Consider the following 23,068-nt stretch of genomic DNA (forward strand, 5'->3'; position numbering starts at 1 on the left):
CTTTGTACACGAGATCTTCCAGGAAAACACACCTTTTATCTAATCTACGCACACATTACATTAACCATAAACATCCTCGTTGCTGAGACGATGAGATAGGCAGACGATTTTATAAAAGCGGGCTAGAAAAAGGTCAACATATTTTGTGAGGAGTGTGATGGCCCATGGCATAACTGTACTTAAAAGGAAAAATAAACCCAGGAGGGCTGAGTTTCGGATACATCACTATATGGACAGTCACCTGATCAATGATCATGTCCCCTTTCGAGGGTTTCTTTCAATGTGCATGTGTCTGTTGTAAGTTTATCTGTGTGTGCCTATATGAGTACAAAGACATGTGTGCATATTTTGATCACCTTTCATTCATATTCAGTGAGCTGCCTGGAACTCTTAGTACAAACTACGAACAGCATTACATTTCACTTCAACAGACATTAAACAAATTGGACATTAAATATAAACTAATATACATACATTTCATATCACAATGTTGGATCGCAAATTAAAAGGCTTTCTTTCATTGATAGGTTGACTGATGTATGCCAGCCATTTTGTAATTCTTGCAGGCCAAAACAGCAAAACCTATCATTCAAATTTAACCAAATTTATTTGATGATAGGAACTTTTCTGCTTCAACTTGAAATCGAAGTATCTGGTACATGTGTACTTCAGATACATGTTAATTGTTAGCACTGGTTGTCCTGACTCTATACATTGCACTTTTTAGATGCACATTCAACAAGACATCTGTCCGATTCTCAAGAAATGCTGTGACAGCAAACATGCGTCAGTTGTTGTCAATGGCAGACACAACACATGGATTCCTTCCAACTTCCTACAGTGTAAATGATTGAATACAAGGAAAACAGGCGACTGTGGGCTCTAATAAGGCCATGGGCACAGATTATCCCGTTGCCTGGAACAGACTGCCGTAAATTAGGAAGCAAAGTGCTCAGCTGACGCAGGCACAGCCTAAATTAAAATCCTCATAGATAAGACCGTCTGTTAAGGGGTTTGTTGCCATCGAAAGGTTTACACCTTTTTTTTTTTCTTCTTTTTTTCTTTTTTTTTTGGGGGGGGGGGGGAGGGAGAAATTAGCCATAATTGTCTGTACATAGAATGTTTGCTATATTCAGCATCTGTATGCATAGAACATTAGTAGCCTGTTGTAAAATTATCTATTATCTTTTATACAGATCTATCATCATCTATCTTTTATTTACAAAATCTCTTTGGTTTAGGTCGTGGATGACTAAAGCAATTCATTTCTGTAAGACTGTACTCTGGCATCTAAATAATACATGTATGCCAAAAGTTCTCAACCTGAGTCCCTAGAGAGAGAAAAAAAACAAACAACTGGCCATCAATCAAACGATTGGCTAACTATCAGTGCACTGTAAAACGAGGAATGTTCATGTGCATTTAGATTTTGCGAATTTCGCAAGAGCCAACATTCGCGAAATTAAAATGCACGCGAAAGTTCTTGTCTACACTATATGCATTGAATGTTAGAGGCAACTCGCAAAAATTTCATGCTGCGAAAAAGGCTGTTGGCTCCAATTCGCAAAAATATCTTGTTTTACAGTATTCTACAGCATATGTCATTGAGTATAATTGTAAATACGGTAAATGTTCAACCTTTGCATACCAAATTGCCTCTCCTTATCTCCATTTACTTTCAAATGGAAACATTGATATAATTTATAATAGACAAAAATAAAAGAATAAGAAGAAATTTGGACAGATCTACAAATACCCTTGTTGAAGGAATTTTCCAGAAAGCATGTTTCTGAACATGTTCACTGCACGCATGCTCATTTCTTGCTATAATTCTGGTAAATCTCTGTGAGGGGTTGATTTCCCTTTAAAGACACAGATCTATATCACTTAGCAGATTATGATCAGGGACACATATACTGTAAGCAATGCCACTAAAAGCACAATTATGTACACAGCACTTATGTGTGTTTGTTTGTGTATACCTAAATGTGAGTGTGTGTGTGTGTGCACAAATTGTCTGAAATTTGAATAGGAAACATTACTCAGGCTCTGTAACAATCATTAGTGACATTTACACAATCACTGTGGAATGTTGTAAGATGTATCCTGCACATTGTAGATTACTCAAGAATGAAACGCTACATATCTGTGTCTGTCATCTAGCAGTCACATGCATCAGAACTGTCTGGTGGATGTTTTGCTTGGCGCTAAGGATCTGACATCACCACAGCAAATGGTGGGCAATCGCTGATCAGCACAGGCTTGTGTGACGTGCTAACCAGCTGTTTCTGCGACAGGTCAGGGCTCACTTTAGACTAGGACCTTTTTTATTCACCAACATCCTTATGTACATCGCTGTTTTCAAGTAAAGTGACAATGTCCCATGGAGTTTCATAGCACACTCCACCAAGATACATTTACCTTGCTTGCAGATTTTAGAGTGAGTGTTGGCCCCTTACCGGTACAGACTATTTAGGTTGTGTAGGTACAAGTGTACAACTAATATCAAATTTAACACTGTAACTGTCACAGAATCTTTATTACAGATTCAGTACACAGTTGTGCTTTCCCAGAGATGGTAGCCAGCTCACATAAATTGATTCAAATTCTGAATTTTATGTTTTGAAAGTAGTAGACATTTGTATGACAGACATCTCAACAGGTTGACAACAATGAAATAACATTTAAGGGGGGCTTTCAATGTCTGATTTTTGGCATGAAAACCAAAGAGTAAGCAATTTAAGATGGCATGCCCTAGACTGTGTCCCTGTACCAATATGCAGACGACATTCATGTGACCTCTAACAATTTGTGGATAATGAAAAGCACTGATCATCTGCTATCCTTCACAAGTCAACCTTTACGACAGGCAACAAGTGTGTCTGTTGAATCTTTAAATAGCTTCTCACCAGGAGAAGCCATGCGGTTTATACACTAGAGTGACTAAATTTACAGTGCTGAAAAGGCATTTATATCTGAAAAGCTAGCTGATATATGCAGTTTCAGATTTTGAATGCATAGCAATGCATCATTTTGGTGTTAATGGTGTACAATCGACATCGGACGGCACAACTTTGGAATGCATCAAAATTTAGTGAGACAATATCTTCTTGACTTTCATGGGGGTCATAAATGTCAATAACATGCTTCCGCTGAGTGCTATAGTGTACTACAGATATGTGTATGAAGAAACAAATCTACTGTAAAACCATAAATTTTTTGCATGCATTTCAATTTCACGAATTTCATGACAGCCAAGATTCGCAAAATTAAAATAAACATAAAATTTCTTGGCTACACTATATGCATTGAATGCCAGTAGTACTACGCTAAAATTTCTTGCCACAAAAAATTTTTGTTTTACAGTATTCTTAAACCAGAAAGCACTCTCCCTTTTCTAGTTGGGTGATATAAAAGAATACATACATATTTTTGACAGAGGTGTCTCATCAATGCAGAGACCTGGATGATGCAAGGAATAGGGAAGAGAGGATGGAGAGGGTTGTAACCATGGAAACTGGTCTCACCTGATCAAACTGCTGGTCCTCCCCTCGCTGTAGGCATTTGGCCAGGGGGCTCTCCTACGGAGAAGGAGCATCAAGACATTCAGATGAATATTTCCATCAATGACAAAAAAGTCCTTCAGAATAAAAATTGAGGCAATGGATCAGCTAAGTTTGAGCCAAATCAGTCATGCATTAAAGAAGAAAGAAAAGTTTGAATGTCAGAAAATCATCTGACATGGATTTCTTGCTTTTGTGACTTCACATTTCTTGAATAGTAATACACCGTGTATTTCTTTATATCAATGTAGACAAAATGACCATGGCATAATAGTACTTGCATCAGCCCGCAGGAAATATGTTTGTCTACCTTGGAGGATTAACTTCATGTGATCCATGGTATCCATTTACTCTAGCCATCCCGTTAATTCGTCTTTCAGGAATGAGTGAAAGTAGAGGTGACACACTTAAGAGACAGAGGAGTATCATGCACAGATATCATGGCCACACGACTGTGACAACTTTGTTCTGAGGGACTTATGGAATCTACTATTACATGACCTGGCAACATTCCAGTAATTAGGTCATATTAGATACTTGTTTTAATTCACTTAACTTATCACACATCCACAGCATCTTATTTTTTCCCTCTGTTTGTAGTGAAACACAGAAGCATAAAGATGTGCATGTCAGTGTGTGTTTGCAATAACTTTAAAGCACGTGTTCAATGTGCCACTTATTCACAGTAATACCAGTTTGTTTGTTTGTTTTTCCCCTTCAATTATAGATCAAGGAACTAGAACATGTTCTGTATATGCCTGTTGACAATGTGTTACTCATAGTCAACAGGTTTTTTTTGTTTTTTTTTTAGCTATCTTCATCTTGTCTATAGTGCTGATATTGGTATAAACCTAAGAGCTCTGGAAATATTTAGCAACTGAATAGAATGTAGACTCCGTCTATCATCCCTGTAACATTATCTGATCATTATTGGTATGAGCTATAAGCAATACCCGACTGCTTACTACATCATAAATGTATTCTGCCCACATTCAATGACGTGAAAGTCCAAGAAATTTGTCTAATAGCTGTGCTGACACCTTCTTTATCAAAGGTGGTTATGAGAACAGGGCCCCATTTCATAAAAGATGTTAGGATAGCTACTGTTGCTGGAATGGCAACTTCTGGATTGCTGTTATTACCATGACAATTGCCATTCCAGTAAGAGTTGCTATCATATCAACTTTTTATGAACTGGGGCCCTGATCTGAAGGCAGTACACAAGCAAAGTTTACCCATATATCTCTATGTTTCTGGATATTTTTCTAAGAAAATGGAACAAGTTTTTCTATCCTCTCATATATCTTATGTATTTAGTTAATGCTAAAATCATGGAAAGCGCTTTAAATGCTGTAGTTGTTGTTATGCCAGGCAAGACTTTGGTTGTCAGGAACAACCTTTCATTTAAAAGGTATGCATAATAAAACTTGACTGTACTAGTTAACTGGTCTATATTGAAAAGGGTAAAGGAAAGGAAGAGTGGTTCATTACCAGTGGTTCTGTCATGATGCGCTCTATCTTGCGCTCTGCCTGGATGGTGAACTCTGCAAAAAGACTCTGGAGGACATACTGGCCAGGCTTCACATTGGTGTCCAGTGGGATGGTGGTGGTGGACGCAGAGTCCTGCTTGTCCTCCTCTGTCGGCCTCCGTATCCATGGCAACGAGACTGTGTCTGAGGTAGTGCTGGTAGCAAGGCTCAAGGTGGAGCCTTCAGGGACAGCAATAAAACAATAAGGATGAAAATGAGCCATTGCCAAAGAGTGTTCAATTCCAGTGGTGAAAATAACTTTAATATAATGTGATAAAATACTACGACTAGGACAGCAACCAACATTTATTCAGCAAATCTTTACTCTTTTAAAAAGCTTGTGTTTCTAGTATATAAAGACACAATTTAGTTATAGTCATGAGACAAGAGATATGGTATAAGATGTGAGATAGGTTTGGGGAAAAATTATAGGCTATGTAACTGAATTGTTGAAAGAACTGAAAGTGCAGATACTGTGGATGACCTGGGGACATCGCACCATTCCACAGGATAAGTTGAAAAGCTCAGCCCCTGCATTCCAGCATACCATGCTACCTTTTAATATTGGATTGCTGGGCTTATTCTGCAGCAACTGTAGCTGTGATCTACCTGTGCTGTATTTCAAGGGAGTCACATACAGGTACATTGTATTTCTCACATCATACCAACAATCAACAAAATATGACTTTGACCTATGAGCACTGACTACACCTGTATATCCAGATCAACCAAAATACGGACACAGTACACTGTCATTGCCTTTTCCTGATCTTGCCCATTCATCAGAAATAATATCAACTGTTCTTTGAAGTAGACCTACATTGTGTATATTAATAGGCCCTGTGCAAAGTGAAATTCTGGCTTCTGGCTTTGATTCCATGGCCTTTGACTTCATGACCCGAATTTTGTTATGTGTTCATATTCCTACACAAATCTGTTTACAAATTTTCCATACAATACCCTCAGTCTGTCTCAAATTATCTGTAGAAAAGGAAACGATGATAATAAAACTGTACAGACAAATGGACAAACGACCAATCTAAAACAAACTTGATGATTTTGGCAGCACTACGATGAGGCATGCCACCCCCCCCCCCCCCCCAAACAAAAAGAACGACACCTGTCTTAATTGATTGCAAAGTCAATACATCAGCACGGCTGTACATTAAATGTGACACATGGTGAAATAGACATTAAACCACATACCCGATGTGTATATCACATTGCCGTTACTGGTACATATATCATTACTAGGATGCAACAGAAATTCAGGGTGGCCTCCACCCCCCCTTTTGTTTCCTTCTCAGATGTTACAGCTACAAGAAGCAAATGTCCACTGAAATATAACAGGGGAAACTACCACACTGCATGTGCTTTGTTATAAAATCTAATACAGGGCTGCACACAAACCCATTTTTTTCTACTGGTCCGACCTGTCTGTCAATTACTAGTCCAACAGTGATTTTTACTGGTCCCAAACCGTTGGACCAGTGCCAGTGTGCAGTATACAAATGATGCATGGGACAGAGTGGATCATTGGATGCACGAGATTAGATTTGGAACTGTTTAAACCCACAAGTGCAGCGAGTGGGTTTTAGACTGTTCCAAAGTTAAACGAGAGCATCCAATTCTCACTGATCCACAAAATAGACCTGTGCATCATTTGTGTTATAAAATGGGCCCATAAATGCATGAAATACAACCATTTTCCCCATCATGCGTCCAGTACACCTACTACACTACTGTATATAAGATACAAGACTTGAGCCATGCATTCGGATTTTACCGAGTGTGGATCATAGTGTGGATCAGTAAAAATCAATGCATGACAATTGACCAATCAGATTGCAGAGATTCTAAAGCCCATTTTATATTACAAACATTGCCTAATGGCACAGTTTCTGTTGCTCCTTTGATATCACACATCAGACATGAATTTTTTTTTTTTGTCAAAAGATTTATCGAAAAACACCAACATTCATTTTACATTACAAAGAACAACATTCCATTTCATTTATAAATTATATGCTTGTCATGATACATATACAATTGTATGTACACATGTAATTTCCACCCACTGTTACCCATTTTAGTTGCCACTAGAGTGTTCAATGCACATTTTAACGAGAAACTCTACTTGATGTTAAAGTTGACTTCTAAACTGTGCAGAATCAAACACAAAACAGAAGAGTGAAAGTTCTATTAAACACACACAACATAAATGTTTTATGTAATTAGAATTTTAAACTAACATTCTTGGTCACAATCATGTACTGTATGCAAATTACATGAGATATCTTCATTTCTTATGCTTCCATTTTATTTGCACACAAATATAACATTTTAATTCTTAATCTTTAAAAAATTACAAGAAGAAATGAAAGGAAGAAATTTTGTGCATGAAATGAATCTCAAATAATGATATCTAATGCATTTGTGCTTAAACACATGTAGCAATAATAACTTTTAAAAGCGGTTGTTGAGCTATCAGCAAAAAGAAAAAAAAAGGAAAAAGCAATGTTTCATGTACAAAGCAACAGGAGAGTTCATTGAAGTTCTCTTGAACATGAAATGGAGTGTTTCCCTTTAAATGCTTCGGCAGGGTGAATGGCCACCCAGTACCTTGGGGGGGGGGGGGGGGGGGGGGGGGAATCCTCCCTACATGTACACAGTGAATTAATTAGACTAATGATGAACTCAGCTCTACATGTGCGCTGACACAGTGGTGAGTGATGTGAACACTATCGATGCTTCCCCAGATTATTAAACAACCGTCACCAGCGAATGAACATATGACACAAACAACTGGACAGAAGGCTAGGCTTTACCATAGATTATGTACATTGTGTATGGTGCAGGTTGATGCATAAATTAGTACATCCTGGATGTTGTGCACTGCTTGGAGTAAACAAGCATGTTTATGTGATGTCAGTGGTTCTCACTGCAGTAATACTGTATAGTGCTTGAGTAAAGTACTCACCAAATTTAATGACACTGGGGCCAACTTTCCCTCTCACTGATTTTTATGGAGAGAAAAACAAAAATGGAATGAAACTCAACGATTCTGAAAGTATTTTGGAACATTTGATAAGATCATTTGTGTATTCTTTACCTCTTGCCCATAGAAATCCCTTGCAGATGAAGAGCATTTCATTTACATAGAAAGAGCATTAAATGATAATTACAGCGAGACATTTCAACAAATCATACAGCTGTATGGTAGAGGTAGCCAGTTAAAGAAATTCACTCACTGAATTTTGAGATAAAATCTTTTAAATGTAAAGTTGTAGCATAGATTTATCATACCACTCAGGGCATGTCAAATTTACTAAAAAGATTATTAACCCCACTTTATCTCTAACAGCAACCTGGAGACATACAAGTACCTCTAGTGTTACCAGGTAACACAAAAGTGATTGCATCACACGCTGCACATGTCTGTAATACCTGCCAGCAGTTTGAGCTACAACTGGACATGGGTTAGTGTAAAAGCTGTTATTTTTCATGAGAGTTTAATTTTTGCACATTTCACAAATCACTGTTGGGCTGCAAATGTAGTGCAAACATGCAAAAATATCACGAACTGACAGCCATTCGTGCAATTACGATAGCATCGGTGTCAAATCACATAAACAACATTTCACAAAAATGTCTGTAACGTCCTCATTTGTGAAAATATTTGTACGTGAAAATAGATTGGCTTATGAAATACAGTTCAAAGTTTTACAAACACAAGAAATGTACATGTATACAAACATGTAATAGGCCTAAAATGCAGTATATTTCATACTTTTCAAAATAGACATTTAAGCCAGGACCTCATACAAGGAGCAGGTTAAATTGTTCACTTTTAATTCTGCCTACCAACTGTGAATCCAAGTTGCCCTGTACGGGCAAGCGGGCAAGTGATTTTACAGCACTGTGAGATAGCCTCATGCAAAATGCTCGTTATCACTTCGCTAATTGTCAAAAATTTGTAAGCATTTTTCTGCATGTTATTAAACCCCCTTTGAGGAGAGTCCAATGGGTTTTCTCTGAGGTCAGTCAACCTCCTAATTAATCACTTCTCATTAAATAACTGGGTTACATCAATGAAAGACTTATTCCAAATAATTCCACAGCTGTTGCAAGTCTATAATCCCCTCTCCCCCTCTTTCCTACGCATAGGTCTGTGATGCGCTATGATGACATCCTCATCTTCTCTCTCTCACACACACACACACAGTATCCAAAAGTGTCAAGGCATTATGAACTACCAGGTATTGAATGCCTGCCAGACTGTAATTTACAATTCCTATCCCCTATAGTGTAATATTGTCTACAGATATTACAGACAATACACCTGCATGTTTCGCATCCAATATCCAGAGAGTGAGAGAGAGCGAGAGAGAGCGGAGAGAGAGGGAGAGAGAGCATAGCACGGCAGTACAGTACACTGAATTGTTTTTTTCTCTCCAGAATTTTAATCATGACAGCTGTGATATTTCAATCAACACATGATTGTGCATGTTTTCTTTCATTATTTCATTTTTCTGATATCTGAGCTGAGTACGATGTAAATGTACAGTACATACAACATGTACTACTGTATATGTACAATAATGATTGCTACTGTACACCTGCAGACGGGTATTAAAACTGTCTGTACAGTGTATATTGTGTTTCTCAGATCTGTAGAATACAATGAAATTGTTGCATCCTACCTTTTAATTTCAAACAAATATATGCATGGTCACATTACAACACAAATTTGCTGATGCATTGCAGATTTCCACAATGTGCATACAAAGTACTGTAAAATGAAGCTCACACAATAGAATAAATCAGCAGAAATATGCGCCGTAGCTGCAACATTTGTAGAGGGTGCAAGGCAGAGTCAATTTCCCCTCCTCCCCTCACCCCATACCACTCCTGACGACCCCCTGTGAGCCAACGAACACATGCCGTCAGCATGCATAATGATGGCAAGCCCAAGTGCGCTCCTCCGAACTTTTAGCCCCAGAGCAAAAAACGAGGCACGGTGAGGCTCTGGCGGAGCAAACATCATAATTCATGCCTGCTATGGTAATCAGATTCAAGCTGAATTCTGCTCATACCCTCCAGTATTACACATCAAGCCTCCATTTTTCAAGATTATGCTATTACAAGAGGGGCTACAAGGAACGAGAATGTTTTTTCTTCACATATTCAGCTGACACTGCAAAAAGCAGAGAAAACGAATGTAAGATTCTGCAATAGCAAAAAAAAAACAACAACAATCAGTTCTGCTGTCATAGTTTTTACATACAGCAGCAGTACAATATAAACTTCTTTGCTTAAAAATAAAGTTAATACAAGCCATTTATTTATTGTAGAAGTTACACAATACAATAATCACGGAGCAAAAGTATTGCAGGTAATGGTGATTCACTGTGATGGTGCCATACAGATGCTTATGTTTACAGTTGTAAGTACAAAGTGTTGTACACCTTGCACACAGTTTTGCCTCCAAAAAGATAGAACTTGTAGCACTGAAAGGCATTACAGTACCTTTCATTTTTGTACATGTACGTTCACACACTGTGCACTGTAAACAATGTAAAATGCAACTTTTAAACATGACAAGATTACGTAATTGTACATTCATAAATAAAATGTGGGCAGATTTCGACAAAGGTATCATTGCACATACTTGGTACATGAACATTCAAGTATGTACGTACTGTATGTACATTACTGGAGCACACATACCTAAAGTATATTGTGTACAAGTACAGACGATGAATGAATATAGTGTGCGATGTAATATGTACAACTGTGATCCGTGAAGTACTATACACTGTATTCTGTGGTGTATGGGGACAGCACTAAATATCTGGGCTATCTTCTCATCTCTCCTGCAGTGGATCTGAGCCACATAATTTGTTTGCATGAGGAATCCTGAAAAATCCATTTTGACTTCTGTCATCTGTGCATCCTGCCCAAGTCATCTGATCCAAGCCGAACAGTCCATCTGATTTCCCCCTCCCAACCATCACTGCTTCTCAAAAACACTGTGGCCACAATAAAACAACAACACCTACAAACATATTGTACATTGTAATTCGCAGAGCCTGATGCAGTATGCTGTAACTGCACAGCAATGACTAAGCTTTACTTATGGTGTATTCTAACTGTTATCACTTGGACTGTCCACTTGTTCTCCCTTCACTTTATATGAGGGATGGCATCGTATTGGTGGAGATGAGGATCGAGCTTTTAACTTTTTGTGAGTATATACTATGAGAAGAAACCACTTATAAAATGTTACAGAGCATACCATGACTCTACGAGGACTTTATAGTTCATTTGATGAAAATTGGTTTTGAAATGGCTGAGATATCCAAAAACAAAGTAAAACGAAGCGGTCCTACATTGTAGTAAAAGGTGGGTCCCACCTTTTATTAGGATCCTATGGTTTGGATATTTCAGCCATTTCAAAAACCAATTTTTATCGAATAAACATTGAATTCCTCCTGGAATTACATGCTCTTTCATATTTCATAAGAGATCCCTCATTATCTCACTAAAAAAAGTTAGAAACCTGAAGCCAGGTCTCAACCAAAACTACATAATATACCTTCCCTTTAAAGGGAAATTTACCCAAATATGCATGTGGAATGAGAATGCAGCAATACATTGTACTTTGTAGTAGAACATATCAGTGAAGTTCAAAGAAAATTGGACAATATGTCCAAAAGTTACACATTTTGTACGTCTTGGCGCCTCCATCCCTGGATGCGAAGACTTAGTTTGTGATGTCACTGCAGAATAACGATACATACAAGGTGTAGTACTGTAAGGCATACATAAAAGAAATTCCACAAAATCTCAATATATTACATGAAAAGGACACATTCCATTGACCTGTACATGTATCTGATAGCACTGTTTTTAGGGTAACATCATTCCCCCTGCCTTTTGAAACTACAAACTGCTCTTCCATTATGCTAGAAAAATGAAAATATGCTTAATTCTCATTCATAGTTATCACATTGCACAGCAGTGATGTCAAAAACGGTTGTAGTCTTCTCATCCAGCAATGGCAGTCACCAAAGCTTTAAAAAGTCATAATTTTGAATTATGATTGTCCGATTTTTCTCAAACTTCACTGAATGTACACTGTAGGCCTACATGTAATCTCCTAATATTGTTGCAATCACTCAATCCACATGTACAATGTACCACAATTTTTCAGTAGATTCCCTTTAACTGTTCACTTGCTGAATTGCACATGTAAAGGTATGTTTTAATTTGTGTTGCACACTTCCTTCCCACCGATGACACGATGAAGGTTACATTTCCTTGCAGCTGCAAGTTTAAAGATCATGTAGCAGATTGATGACTTACATGTACCATACACACACACCATCTACATTAGTTGTATGTTTACATAGCAATTACATTTAAGCATAGCACTTACATCATAAGCAATCAACACAAATCCCTAGTACACAAATGCCAACCCATTGTCCTGCTTTGCACTATGCATACAATGTACAATTTGCACATAAATGCAGCATGCACAAGCAGGGAGTAGACACAAGCAGTAAATATAAATATGATTGCTGTACTCACAGATAGCAAAAAACAATGCTTGTGCAACACTTGATATTTGCTCCTCATGCAGTGAACTACAAATTTGTATGGGCTCTTTTTTTTTCCCCTCTCTCTCTCTCTCTTACTTTTTCTCATTCCTCATCAATCACTCAATCAAGTAGTGAGCACACATGAGAAATAGGAGTAGGGAGAGCTCAAGTTTCATTTCCGACTTTGTCTCTTGTGGCATTCCAGGAGGAAGAAGGCTCTTTACTTTGTTGGAATATGACTTACTTTATTTTACGTCTGATTTCTTGTTGTTTGTTTTGTTGTTTTTGTCCTCTTTTTCAAATTCTAAAGAAATGCTGATTTCATCTAGCCCTGATATAACGCTAGCACTGCATTTTTCTAAAACCTCGTATGTATTTGCTTGTTTGTACAAATTTAAAAGGAAAACTGCAAAGTGATTGCTGCAAGCTAAAACATGATTCAAACCACTGGATAGGTAAAAAATTAAGTATTAGTAATAGTACCGGAAAGTCAGAGATCTATTTTTTCCAAACATGAAAAATACCACAACAGTGAGTATTATGAAGTAGATTAACAAACCGATCACAGCTTGGCCAACTATGGGGAAATATTGAGCTGTCAGGTTCATGAACTAATCCTTTTGGCTTTTTCAAAACATCCGGTCTCACAGCCTACATGTACAAATTACACTATCTGAATATGACCTTCTACTGTGTGAAATTGATACACTGCATGGCACTGACATGTAGTAGGAGTAGAAGAGAAACTTGTACAACAATTCATGTTTATGTCTTCATGCCTATCAAATGCTGAGTTTGACATCCCTGGGCACATTGATAAGGTCAGATGTACACTGTAGGAGATGCCTGCAGTAGCGATCTGGGCATAAAGCAAGGTGTAAACACCTTCGGACGGAGGTTGGAGTACACCATCGCACCTCAGCTGCACACAACCCCAAGCCAAAGGCAGCATTTAATACATTGTTTGTACTGTAGTAGGCAGAACCATAGAGCTACTACAGTTTGTGTATGTAACCAGTACAACTCCGTGGGTGTATACATTGTACTGTGGTATAATGACCCTCCACAGCACTGCCTACACCCATCACAGGGGTGACGTCTCAAATGCTGTAAAGTCTGTGAACATGACTATTTTGATTACACAGCTATTATGAATTTGTAACATCTATGTGTATACATCTATGAAATCAACTCATTCGAGTCATTGACAGTTAGATTTAAAAATCCAACATAATCAAACTACAGCTGTAAACTGCAGCAGGTACGTACTACAGTGCCTGCTCACTACATACACTGTACTAAAGACTGAAGTGCATACGGTAATGAGCATCCAAGAATATGAATTTTTAATACAGCAAAAGCTACTTCATCACTTTCTCATAATCTCATTACTGAAAATGGTAGCAGGAGGTTCATAAAGGTAGATGTACAACATACAATGCCGTATTTGTGAATAGCACCCAACTCGTCAAATTCATGAAAATAAAATCCTCATGAAAACTATGGTAAATACTGTACAGTGTGCAAAGCTGATGTCACAATACACAGTGCACATGCACATGAGAGTGGAATCTTTCATGATGAGTAGTTCTTTAACTTTAGAAGGTACTACATGTACACATACATATGAAGCTGTATTCCTGATTTTACTAGCAAATTTTGTGAGTGTACAATGTACCTGCAAAAGTTCAAAGATAGACTAGTGTGTAGTCCACTCATTGACACTCTCAGCGATGTTATGGAAGTTCAAGTTGTGCTGTAGCACTGTACTTTCCTTCCACGGCTTTATATTTCTTTCCTTCTTCTAGGAGAAATTCACTCCAAAATTGTATCAATTTTGTAAAAAAGAGAAAAAAAGTCCCTGCAGTGCAAAACAGTGCAAAAATGATCAAAATCTGATTAGTAAGGAAGTTATCACCCTTTGAAATTTCAAAATTTTTCAGACAACACTTCTTGACCAGTCAATTGTACTATGTGTGTATGTATTGAGAGAGTTTGTACACAGCAGTTTGAATGTCAGAACGTCATCTCACAAACCCGTATGTTACATTGTACATGTGCCATACAACACCCTTCCTTCTCTTTCCTCCCCAGTCTTCTCTCCCAATCCCATGGCACGTTTCAGTTTAGAAGTTCCCAAGGCAACCAAAACCAAAGCAGAAAGCTACACGGAGATATTGGTTTTGATTTTGCTGCCTTCTCTGTTTTGAGAATCCAGCTGCTAGTGTTTATGTGCAGTCTGAGCCATGGGACAACAGTGAGATGGATTTACAGGAAACACTCCACAAGATAAAATTGTATGTGACTTTACTTACTTTAAAAAAAAAAAATTAAAAGAATAGTTTTAAAACATTGTATCAACTTTATACATGTGTATGTACAATACAGTATAATGTACAATGTACATGCTCGCAGTCTCCAATTTTCATGTTCTGAGCCCCCCCCCCCCCCTTCAGTTGTACCCATTACATGTACATGTGTACAGGGTCATACATCTACATTGTATACATGTAGACATGCTACAGCTGTACCTTGATGTCGTCATACTACAGCTACTGCTACATTTAAAGACTGAGACAAGTGTTGCAGTGATTGATAGCACTGTGTCAACTGAAAATCACATGATGATGATGTCAAGTCCCTCTTAACCCGTTCCGAGCCAACATCTCAAAATGCCACTATTAAAGGGGAAGTCCGGACGATTATCAGCCGTTTTGTGTGTAAAGAACAATATTTCATGAACCTATTACCCTTTTCCCAACGAGAAAAGACCATCAGATACATTTACTATGATTTTTTTTTTTTAATAAGGTAATTCTTCATGTTCGAATCCGTCGCGAGCTGCCCTTCGTACTATCTGTCCCAGGATGCATTGCGCGTGACGTATCGGGCGCAGTTTCCTCAGCTGAGAGCACCGCGAGCGAAGCCCAGCTACGCATCGATCTCCCATTGCACTGCTGACTGCGGGCGGTATCTGCATGCCTGCATAGGTGTGCCTTGTCGGCGCTACTGCAGGAGACCGTACACCAATTTAGGAGTGCTGTTGCCAAACGCTGTATTCCTTTATTCAAATAATCTTCGTTATATATCTATATAAAATCTTCAAAGATTAATGTAAAATAGTTGCAATGCTATAACATTTTCGTTTAAATTGAAATATGTATGTATTATAATACTGCCGTACTTATTAGTGTCCACCCCATCACTTACAATGCATTAGCTGTTGTCGGGCTGTGCAGGCATACATTTACGTCTGCTGCTGCCAAGTGCTATCACAATCCGCAATCGTTTTTTCGACTTCTGAGTGTGAACAATCTGAAATCAGTCTGTCAATGTCAGAATTATTGCCTCTTTTGTTGTCCGAGACTGTTGAAAAGTGTGTCTGACGGTGATAAAATACGACAGTATACATGTAACTTGAACCGAGGAAGAAACGCCAGCGCCAGCTTGGTACCGCCGCCGCGCCGCGCCGGTAACTACGACCAGCAGCCCAATACACACAGCGTAATCGGGCTGCGTGTTGTAGCATTCAGGATCATGTAAAGGTAGTATCGTGGATAGATATCAATTTAAAATCGAAATATTTCTTCAATTTGAAGACTTACTAGTAAAGTTGAAGTATTGACAACACCCTAACACTTGACACAACGGCATTTTTTTAATGAAGCAATAGATCATGCCGAGTGCATCCGCTGTGTGGTCAGAGACTGTTGAGCGGTACGCTACTACCGCTTGCTTGGCCCGTATCACCGTTGCTCAAGCAGGGCTCCCCCGAGCCAGCTGACGCTCCAAGCAAAAAGCAATGTGAGGATGAAACGTCACGCTGTCACGTGATCTTTCTCGCCGGCGTACAGAAATCGAACGGTTACGATTCAAAATTAGTGATGCTAAAAAATCGATTGTGGCGAGTTGGGAGGGTCTTTTTCAATGAAACTTAGTCATTATGGTCCTTTATTTATGTAGATTTTGGTTAATTTTTTTCAAAATCGTCCGGACTTCTCCTTTAAAATGCTTTATAACGGTTGCGGGTAGTCATGTCCAAACTAGAAAGTGTATAAGCTTTCAAGCATGTTGTACTGTAAATTGTATCATTTGTTCTTGTTCACACCCAAACAAGTCCCTCTCCACCCTTTATAATTGTGAGCCAGCATCTAAAAAAGCTACTATTAAAACACTATATGGGCAATTCTAGCGTTACGGACATTATATTTAGAGAATTTTTGGTGACTTTGTGGGCTTATTTCAACAACTCAGCATTTAATCATTCTTAATCCATTCATGGTTTATTCTAACCCAGTCATCCTGAAATGTCAACAGTCTGAATTTTGATCAGTTGCTATAAATCATTTGGTAGATATTACACAAAACGTTTGCTGTTACGGACATTACATTTTTTGGACACGATTATTTACATCCATGTGGATATGTTGAGAAATTTATGAATCAGAGCATTAAGTAAAAGGAATTTTCTTCTGAAATGAGTGCTCTGGTCCTGTTTAAGTTGTAGATTGATAATGGTGTGCAACACTTTCAGCACTGATTCTACAGGTTCACAAATATAGCTTTACGGACATTACATTTTTAGCGTTGCGAACATTGCAACTTTGTCCACTTATTAAAGTCCCAATATTCATACTTTAACTCAGTCCATATCTCAGACAAGACTAATGTTAGTGTTTTTTTGTTCATTCTTAACCATGAACTACTTTGAAACAAGTGCTGAAGTGTTTCTGAAAATGGAATAATGAGAGTCAAAGATTGTGTGTTTTTACAAAAATTATCAAAAATTTTGCCCCCAAATGGGTTTTTTAAAGAAAAGAATTCATAAATACACTTTAATTGTATCAAAATACCACTCAAATGAAAGAACTAGACAAATTCTAGCATTTGACACTAAATTTGTCCCTGTAGCTCATATATATTTTCAAATTATTGCAGATTTATGATTTTTAGGAAAGGTAACATTTTTCGCGGAATTGCCCATATGCCATGGAAGGGTTGCCAGTAGTCATGTCATGAAGTTAAAATCCAAACTGAAAAGTGGATGAAGCTGTCTTAGTGCATTGTATAATTTGGCTTTGTTCAAACTCAGACCATGCTTTTTACTGCACTGATGCACTTGACCTAATGGCATGCAAGTAGTTTTATAGGATGTGATGCCTACAATAATCTTCAGAAGTGAAGGATGTGGGCAAAACCAGATGAAGAAAAAAAAGATTTCAGGGTACATGTTCCGCAGCATACATTTCAGTAGTACAGATGTACCTGCTTGTGCCAAACTTGGCCTGGGATCATGGTCAGGTACAGTGTACATGAGCAGATTTCATTGTGCATTATTTTGACCCAGATCCAAGAGATTATACTGCACATGATATATTAGCCAGGGCTCGACACTACTGTAAAACGAGGAATGTTCGCGCGCATTTTAATTTTGTGAATTTCCTGAGAGCCGAGATTCACAAAACTAAAATGCATGCCAAAGTTCTTGTCTACACTACAGGTATGTATTGAATGTTAGAAGTAACTCGCAAAAATGTAATGCTGCAAAAAAGGCCATTGGCTCCAATTCACACAGATTTCACGCCGCAAAAATATCCTGTATTACTGTAACTTTTTTTTCTTGGGTGGCCTCTTTGGGCCACTATTGAAACATCATTGAATTTTAAATTTTGGTGGCCCGGATGAAAGGAAATGTAAAATTCATTTTGAACAGTACAAACGTAGCTGCCTGATTGGGCAACCAAAAAATAGCCCTTTAAATGCATGTTCGGTGGCCAGACACCAATTTTTAGTGGCCCTGGGTTACCTGGCCAAGCTGCTAATGTTGAGCCCTGTATTAGTACTGACAATGCTGAAGGATCCATTCTAGGGTGAACGAACACATGTAGAGACCAAAAAATTTTTTAAGACTGAACCAGGCTGATCTCATGCTCTAAAAACTGCTCTCCTTCTTCAAATGCACGGCTTTGCTTTAAGGGCCTTTTACTTCTTTTTCATAAGTTTTACAGTGAAGTTTTCTTCTTCCTTTTTCTGTTGAAATAAACTGCTAATAACATTACACACTCTATTGCATGTACTGCGTGTATTGACTGTATTCTGGCACATGGAGACAGACTGTGCTACTAAGGACATTGTCTGTTTGACTCCACTCATCACAGTCACGTCAATGCGCCCTTCATCCAGTGAGTCATGCTAGTGATGATAGTGTTTGTATTCCAGTGTAGGTCATCCTCCCAGTCCACGTTATCCCTGTGCTCTTGTTTATTAATCTACCGGATGACTGTGTGCATACACGGGGAGATTATCTTTACTCAGTTGACAAGCTGCAACACAGTACACGTATGTACAGCACGCTGTACATGTATGCTTGCATTTACTCTGTCGCCTTGTTTTTGATAGGCTAAACAGATACACCTCAGACTACGCACTTAAATTCCCACAAAATGATGCAAATGAGATCTACTGCAGCCCTAATTAAATTACAGTATGCATGCGTACATAATCCGTTTTTCCAGACTGGCATCAGCATTCAAAACTACCTTCGCTTTGAATATGATATGGACGAGCTCATTGCTGATTCAAAAATGTGATGTGTGGAGAGAAAAATAAATGAAGGCATTCAATTTATCTCTGAAAATATTTGTAGATAAAAAAAGAAAATCAGTACAATGGATGAACAATGTTTCATCACATTTGTCATTCATTGCATGTGTTCAATAGAGTGGTGTGCCAATTGGTGTTCAGAAATATGCAACTGCTCCACTTGAGCTAGTATTTCTTTTCAGAAAGAAAAATGACGAAATTGACAAGCAAAGCATATAGACTGCAACAAATGTAAATGTTATACTTAATCTTGATATAAATTATCTCAGTACTGTATCAACCGGTATGCACACACCACCATACATTGTACTATGTACATGTACTACAACTATCATTGTTCCTCCCTTTTGAAATATAATACACTACAACCCCCCCCCCCCCCCAAAAAAAAAAAAGAAGTATTATCGCTAATAAATGAGTTGATGCTTAATCATACATGTGTTAACAAACTGACAATAATTGAGGCCAAAAATAAAATGGACGTACATGGAGATCATGTGTAAACAATGTACATGTACACACACATCCCTAACAATATGCACAGAAAAAAGTTAACAGATATTGTTGTACACACCTGAATAATCCTCACTTCTTCTCGAAGACATCTTTCTCAGCAGCTAGAAGTAAACTCCCATGACTTCCAAAATTGCACTGTGTCACTTTGATGAGCAGCAGAAAATCAAAATGTTTTTGGTAGAACTAACATTGCCAAACACACAGATCCAGGGAAATTTTCAGTACAGATGGACAAAAATCAATATTACGAGAATCACTAAGAGTCAGCTGATATCACAGGGTGTCCACACTGTAGACTCCAGTGACAGGACTTGTGTTTTACACGGTATGATTCCTTCCCAAGCATCCCTCCCCGTTGATGGCCGTTGTACGCATCACTCTCCAGCATGACTCCGACCATTCCAGGAAGGCGACCCACTCCACTCTTGGGGGTGTCAGAGGGGGGCCCCCTGAAACGTTCATTGTCTGGTGATGTCACACTCTGCCTGTGTGCTGTCACATCCTGCAGTACGGTCGCGAAAAAAATATGCACTCCCCCTTCACATTACATCACAAAAAGTATGAGGCCATCTCCAGGTCATCAGGAGTTCAATCTGTGAAATAGATTCAAAGAGAAACAGATGTCTGTGACGTTAACATCGGACCAATATGCTCCCATGCACACTGCATCATAATATAAACAACAAGTATTCGGCAAGTATTTTGTCAGCTTTGTGGTACATTTCCAGACAATGCTTTACCCCCACTCTGGCCTGGGCAGGTCATTTCGCATTAATCCACTCACCTTATCCCACTGCAGAGGGCAAGATCCTCATATGAGGTGACTCACACAATGCATGAGTGGTGCACATGCACTATAAAAGATCTCTATCGTCAAACTTCGGTAGAGGATGTACAAAAAAAAAGGGGGAAGGGAACTATTCAATAACGAGTCATATGGCAGCTGTCTGGATCTGGAAGCACCCCAACTGGTTACCTGCATTACCAGCATGCAAATAATGTGCGTACAGTTGTGGTATATGAGTAGCGCACGACCTCACCAGAATCATCACATCATTTCCTCACAGCATGTGAAGTTCAATATAGGTGCCTACTGCACCTATGAGGAGTATAATTTTCTGAAGCCAAATTTACACCAATAGTTTTTGAAGATTGTAAAGAAACAGCCTCTGAGGTAAAAAGGTTCAAACGGAGAGAGGTAGGTCTACAAATGTGCACTAAATACATTTCTTGTTCTCATCCACAATGGTTCAGTACTAGAACACTTATCAAAAATTTCGGCACATCCATTTTCGATAGCTGATTACAGTTTTGTACATGTATATCCACAAACATGTACACTGTACATGTATACTGTACATCAATGCATTTTGTAAACAGTATGTCAACAGGTATTGAATAATCACACATGAACACATTTCAACATATGTATGTAATATAATATAATCAAACACACAAGGCATGAATTTGATGCATAATTATGTAACAAAGTAATTACCTTGGGTGTTTAAGTACCCTATAAACTTAAACCACAGGGCACTGCATTAAATGTGGCATAACACAATCCTACTTTTTGTGTTGGTGACACAATTTCATTTTTGTGGTTCTAGCAATTTAAGAGTAATTCTCATCAACCTCACCAGTTAATGTTTGGGCTGTATGGTACCATGTCCACACAAATCATAAAATCAGCAACAAAAATGACAACACAGAACTATCTCACTTTCAGTAGTTCAGATCAAAGAAATTTAACCCAGTCATGACCTTCTTGTTTTATTACACAACTTCCTATCATAGTATGATGGGCAATAAGGAATCCAATACACATGACTTTATGAAATTGAAATATGCATGGAATGTATTAAAAAAGCAAAGTTAGAACAACATCGATGAACTCTATTAGGCCTAAATTTATAAACAACATTCTACATGTTTGCACATGACAAACCACCCCCCCCCCCAAAAAAAAAAAAGAAATTCCCATACATTGTACATTTCCTTCAAAATGGTAAAAAAAATGAAAAAAAAAATGATGGTTTTACCCTACTTTGAGGGTGGTGACCCTGAATCTTGGTGATGCAACTCTTGCACTTCTGAGGTTCTTAAGATATCCAAATGGCTTATAAAAACTGAAGTTTTAAGCATTTCCTTATTTAAATGTTTGTTTGTTTTTTAAAGCAAATCAATGGTGTTAACCTACTTTGAGGGTGCTGAATCCGAATCTCAATGAAGCAGCTTTTATCCCTGAGGGATTTAAAGGACAAGTTCACCTTCATAGATATGTGGGTTGAGTGAATGCACAGCAATATTAGTAGAACACATCAATGAGAGTTTGAGGAAAATCGGACAATCCGTTCAAAAGTTATGAATTTTTGAAGTTTCTGCTCAGTCACGGCTGGATGAGAAGACTACTATAGCTTGTGATGTCATATGAGTACAACTATATAAAGGAAGTATAGAGAAAATTCAAGATATTCTCACTTTTCTCACATAAATGAACACTTGACTTCTCTCTTTCGGAAGTCAGGGGGAACAATATTACCCCTAACATATTCAAGTCAGTAACAAGTCGAGGAAATGTGCACTTTATTCAAAAAGTCAAGTTTTGTGAAATTCTCTTTTTATTTTCCTTATATTGTTGTACGCATGTGACATCATACACTGTAGTAGTCTTCTCCTCCAGCAGTGATTGTATAGATATTTTTAAAATTCATAACTTTTGAACGGATTGTCGGATTTTCCCCAAACTTTCACTGATGTGTTCTACTAACATTGTTGCCTTCACTCAATCCACATGTATATGAAGGTGAACTTGTCCTTTAAGATATCCAAGATAGCTATCAAAAATTGAAATTCCAATCTTAATAATTCCTTAGAAATGTTGAATAAGTTGATGATAAATTGATTGTTTTAACCATATTTCAAAGGTGCTGAATCTGAATATATTTGATGCAACTCTTGCATCCTTTCTGATTTTGAGATGTTAACGATTTTTTGGGGCCATTTTAGTGGCTATTTTAAATAGCACTGAAAGCTAACAAATTTATGATTTGTAAACAGACTGGTTTTTCCTCAAACTTCACTTATGTGTTCTATTAAAACTGTAAAAGTGAATAGTTTTGTGTGAGTAATTCTTTATGCTCGACTGGGTAAGCTGGATTTTGCTCTTTTTTTTTTAATTCCACAAAATCGAGACATTTATAACTTGAACAAAATTCTAATCATCATAATCAATGTTAGAGTCGGGGCA

The 23,068-nt window shown here is 38.0% G+C and overlaps 1 protein-coding gene across 1 annotated transcript in view; it reads right to left on the reverse strand.

Moving 5' to 3' along the window:
* Window positions 1-23,068, reverse strand: part of LOC139743998 (protein furry homolog-like) — a 93,032-nt gene that overhangs the window by 68,028 nt on the left and 1,936 nt on the right. The window contains exons 2-4 of the mRNA XM_071654466.1: window positions 19,877-20,411; window positions 5,055-5,272; window positions 3,528-3,581 (exon numbers count right to left, since the gene is read on the reverse strand). Of these exons, the coding sequence (XP_071510567.1) occupies window positions 3,528-3,581; window positions 5,055-5,272; window positions 19,877-19,907 (303 nt within the window). The 5' untranslated portion in view covers window positions 19,908-20,411. The remainder of the gene's footprint in view (window positions 1-3,527; window positions 3,582-5,054; window positions 5,273-19,876; window positions 20,412-23,068) is intronic.

This window comes from Diadema antillarum, unplaced genomic scaffold (assembly GCF_040938485.1).
Source record: "Diadema antillarum isolate AM-2024a unplaced genomic scaffold, OU_Dant_1.0 seq00001126_RagTag, whole genome shotgun sequence".
Taxonomy (NCBI): Eukaryota; Metazoa; Echinodermata; class Echinoidea; order Diadematoida; family Diadematidae; genus Diadema; species Diadema antillarum.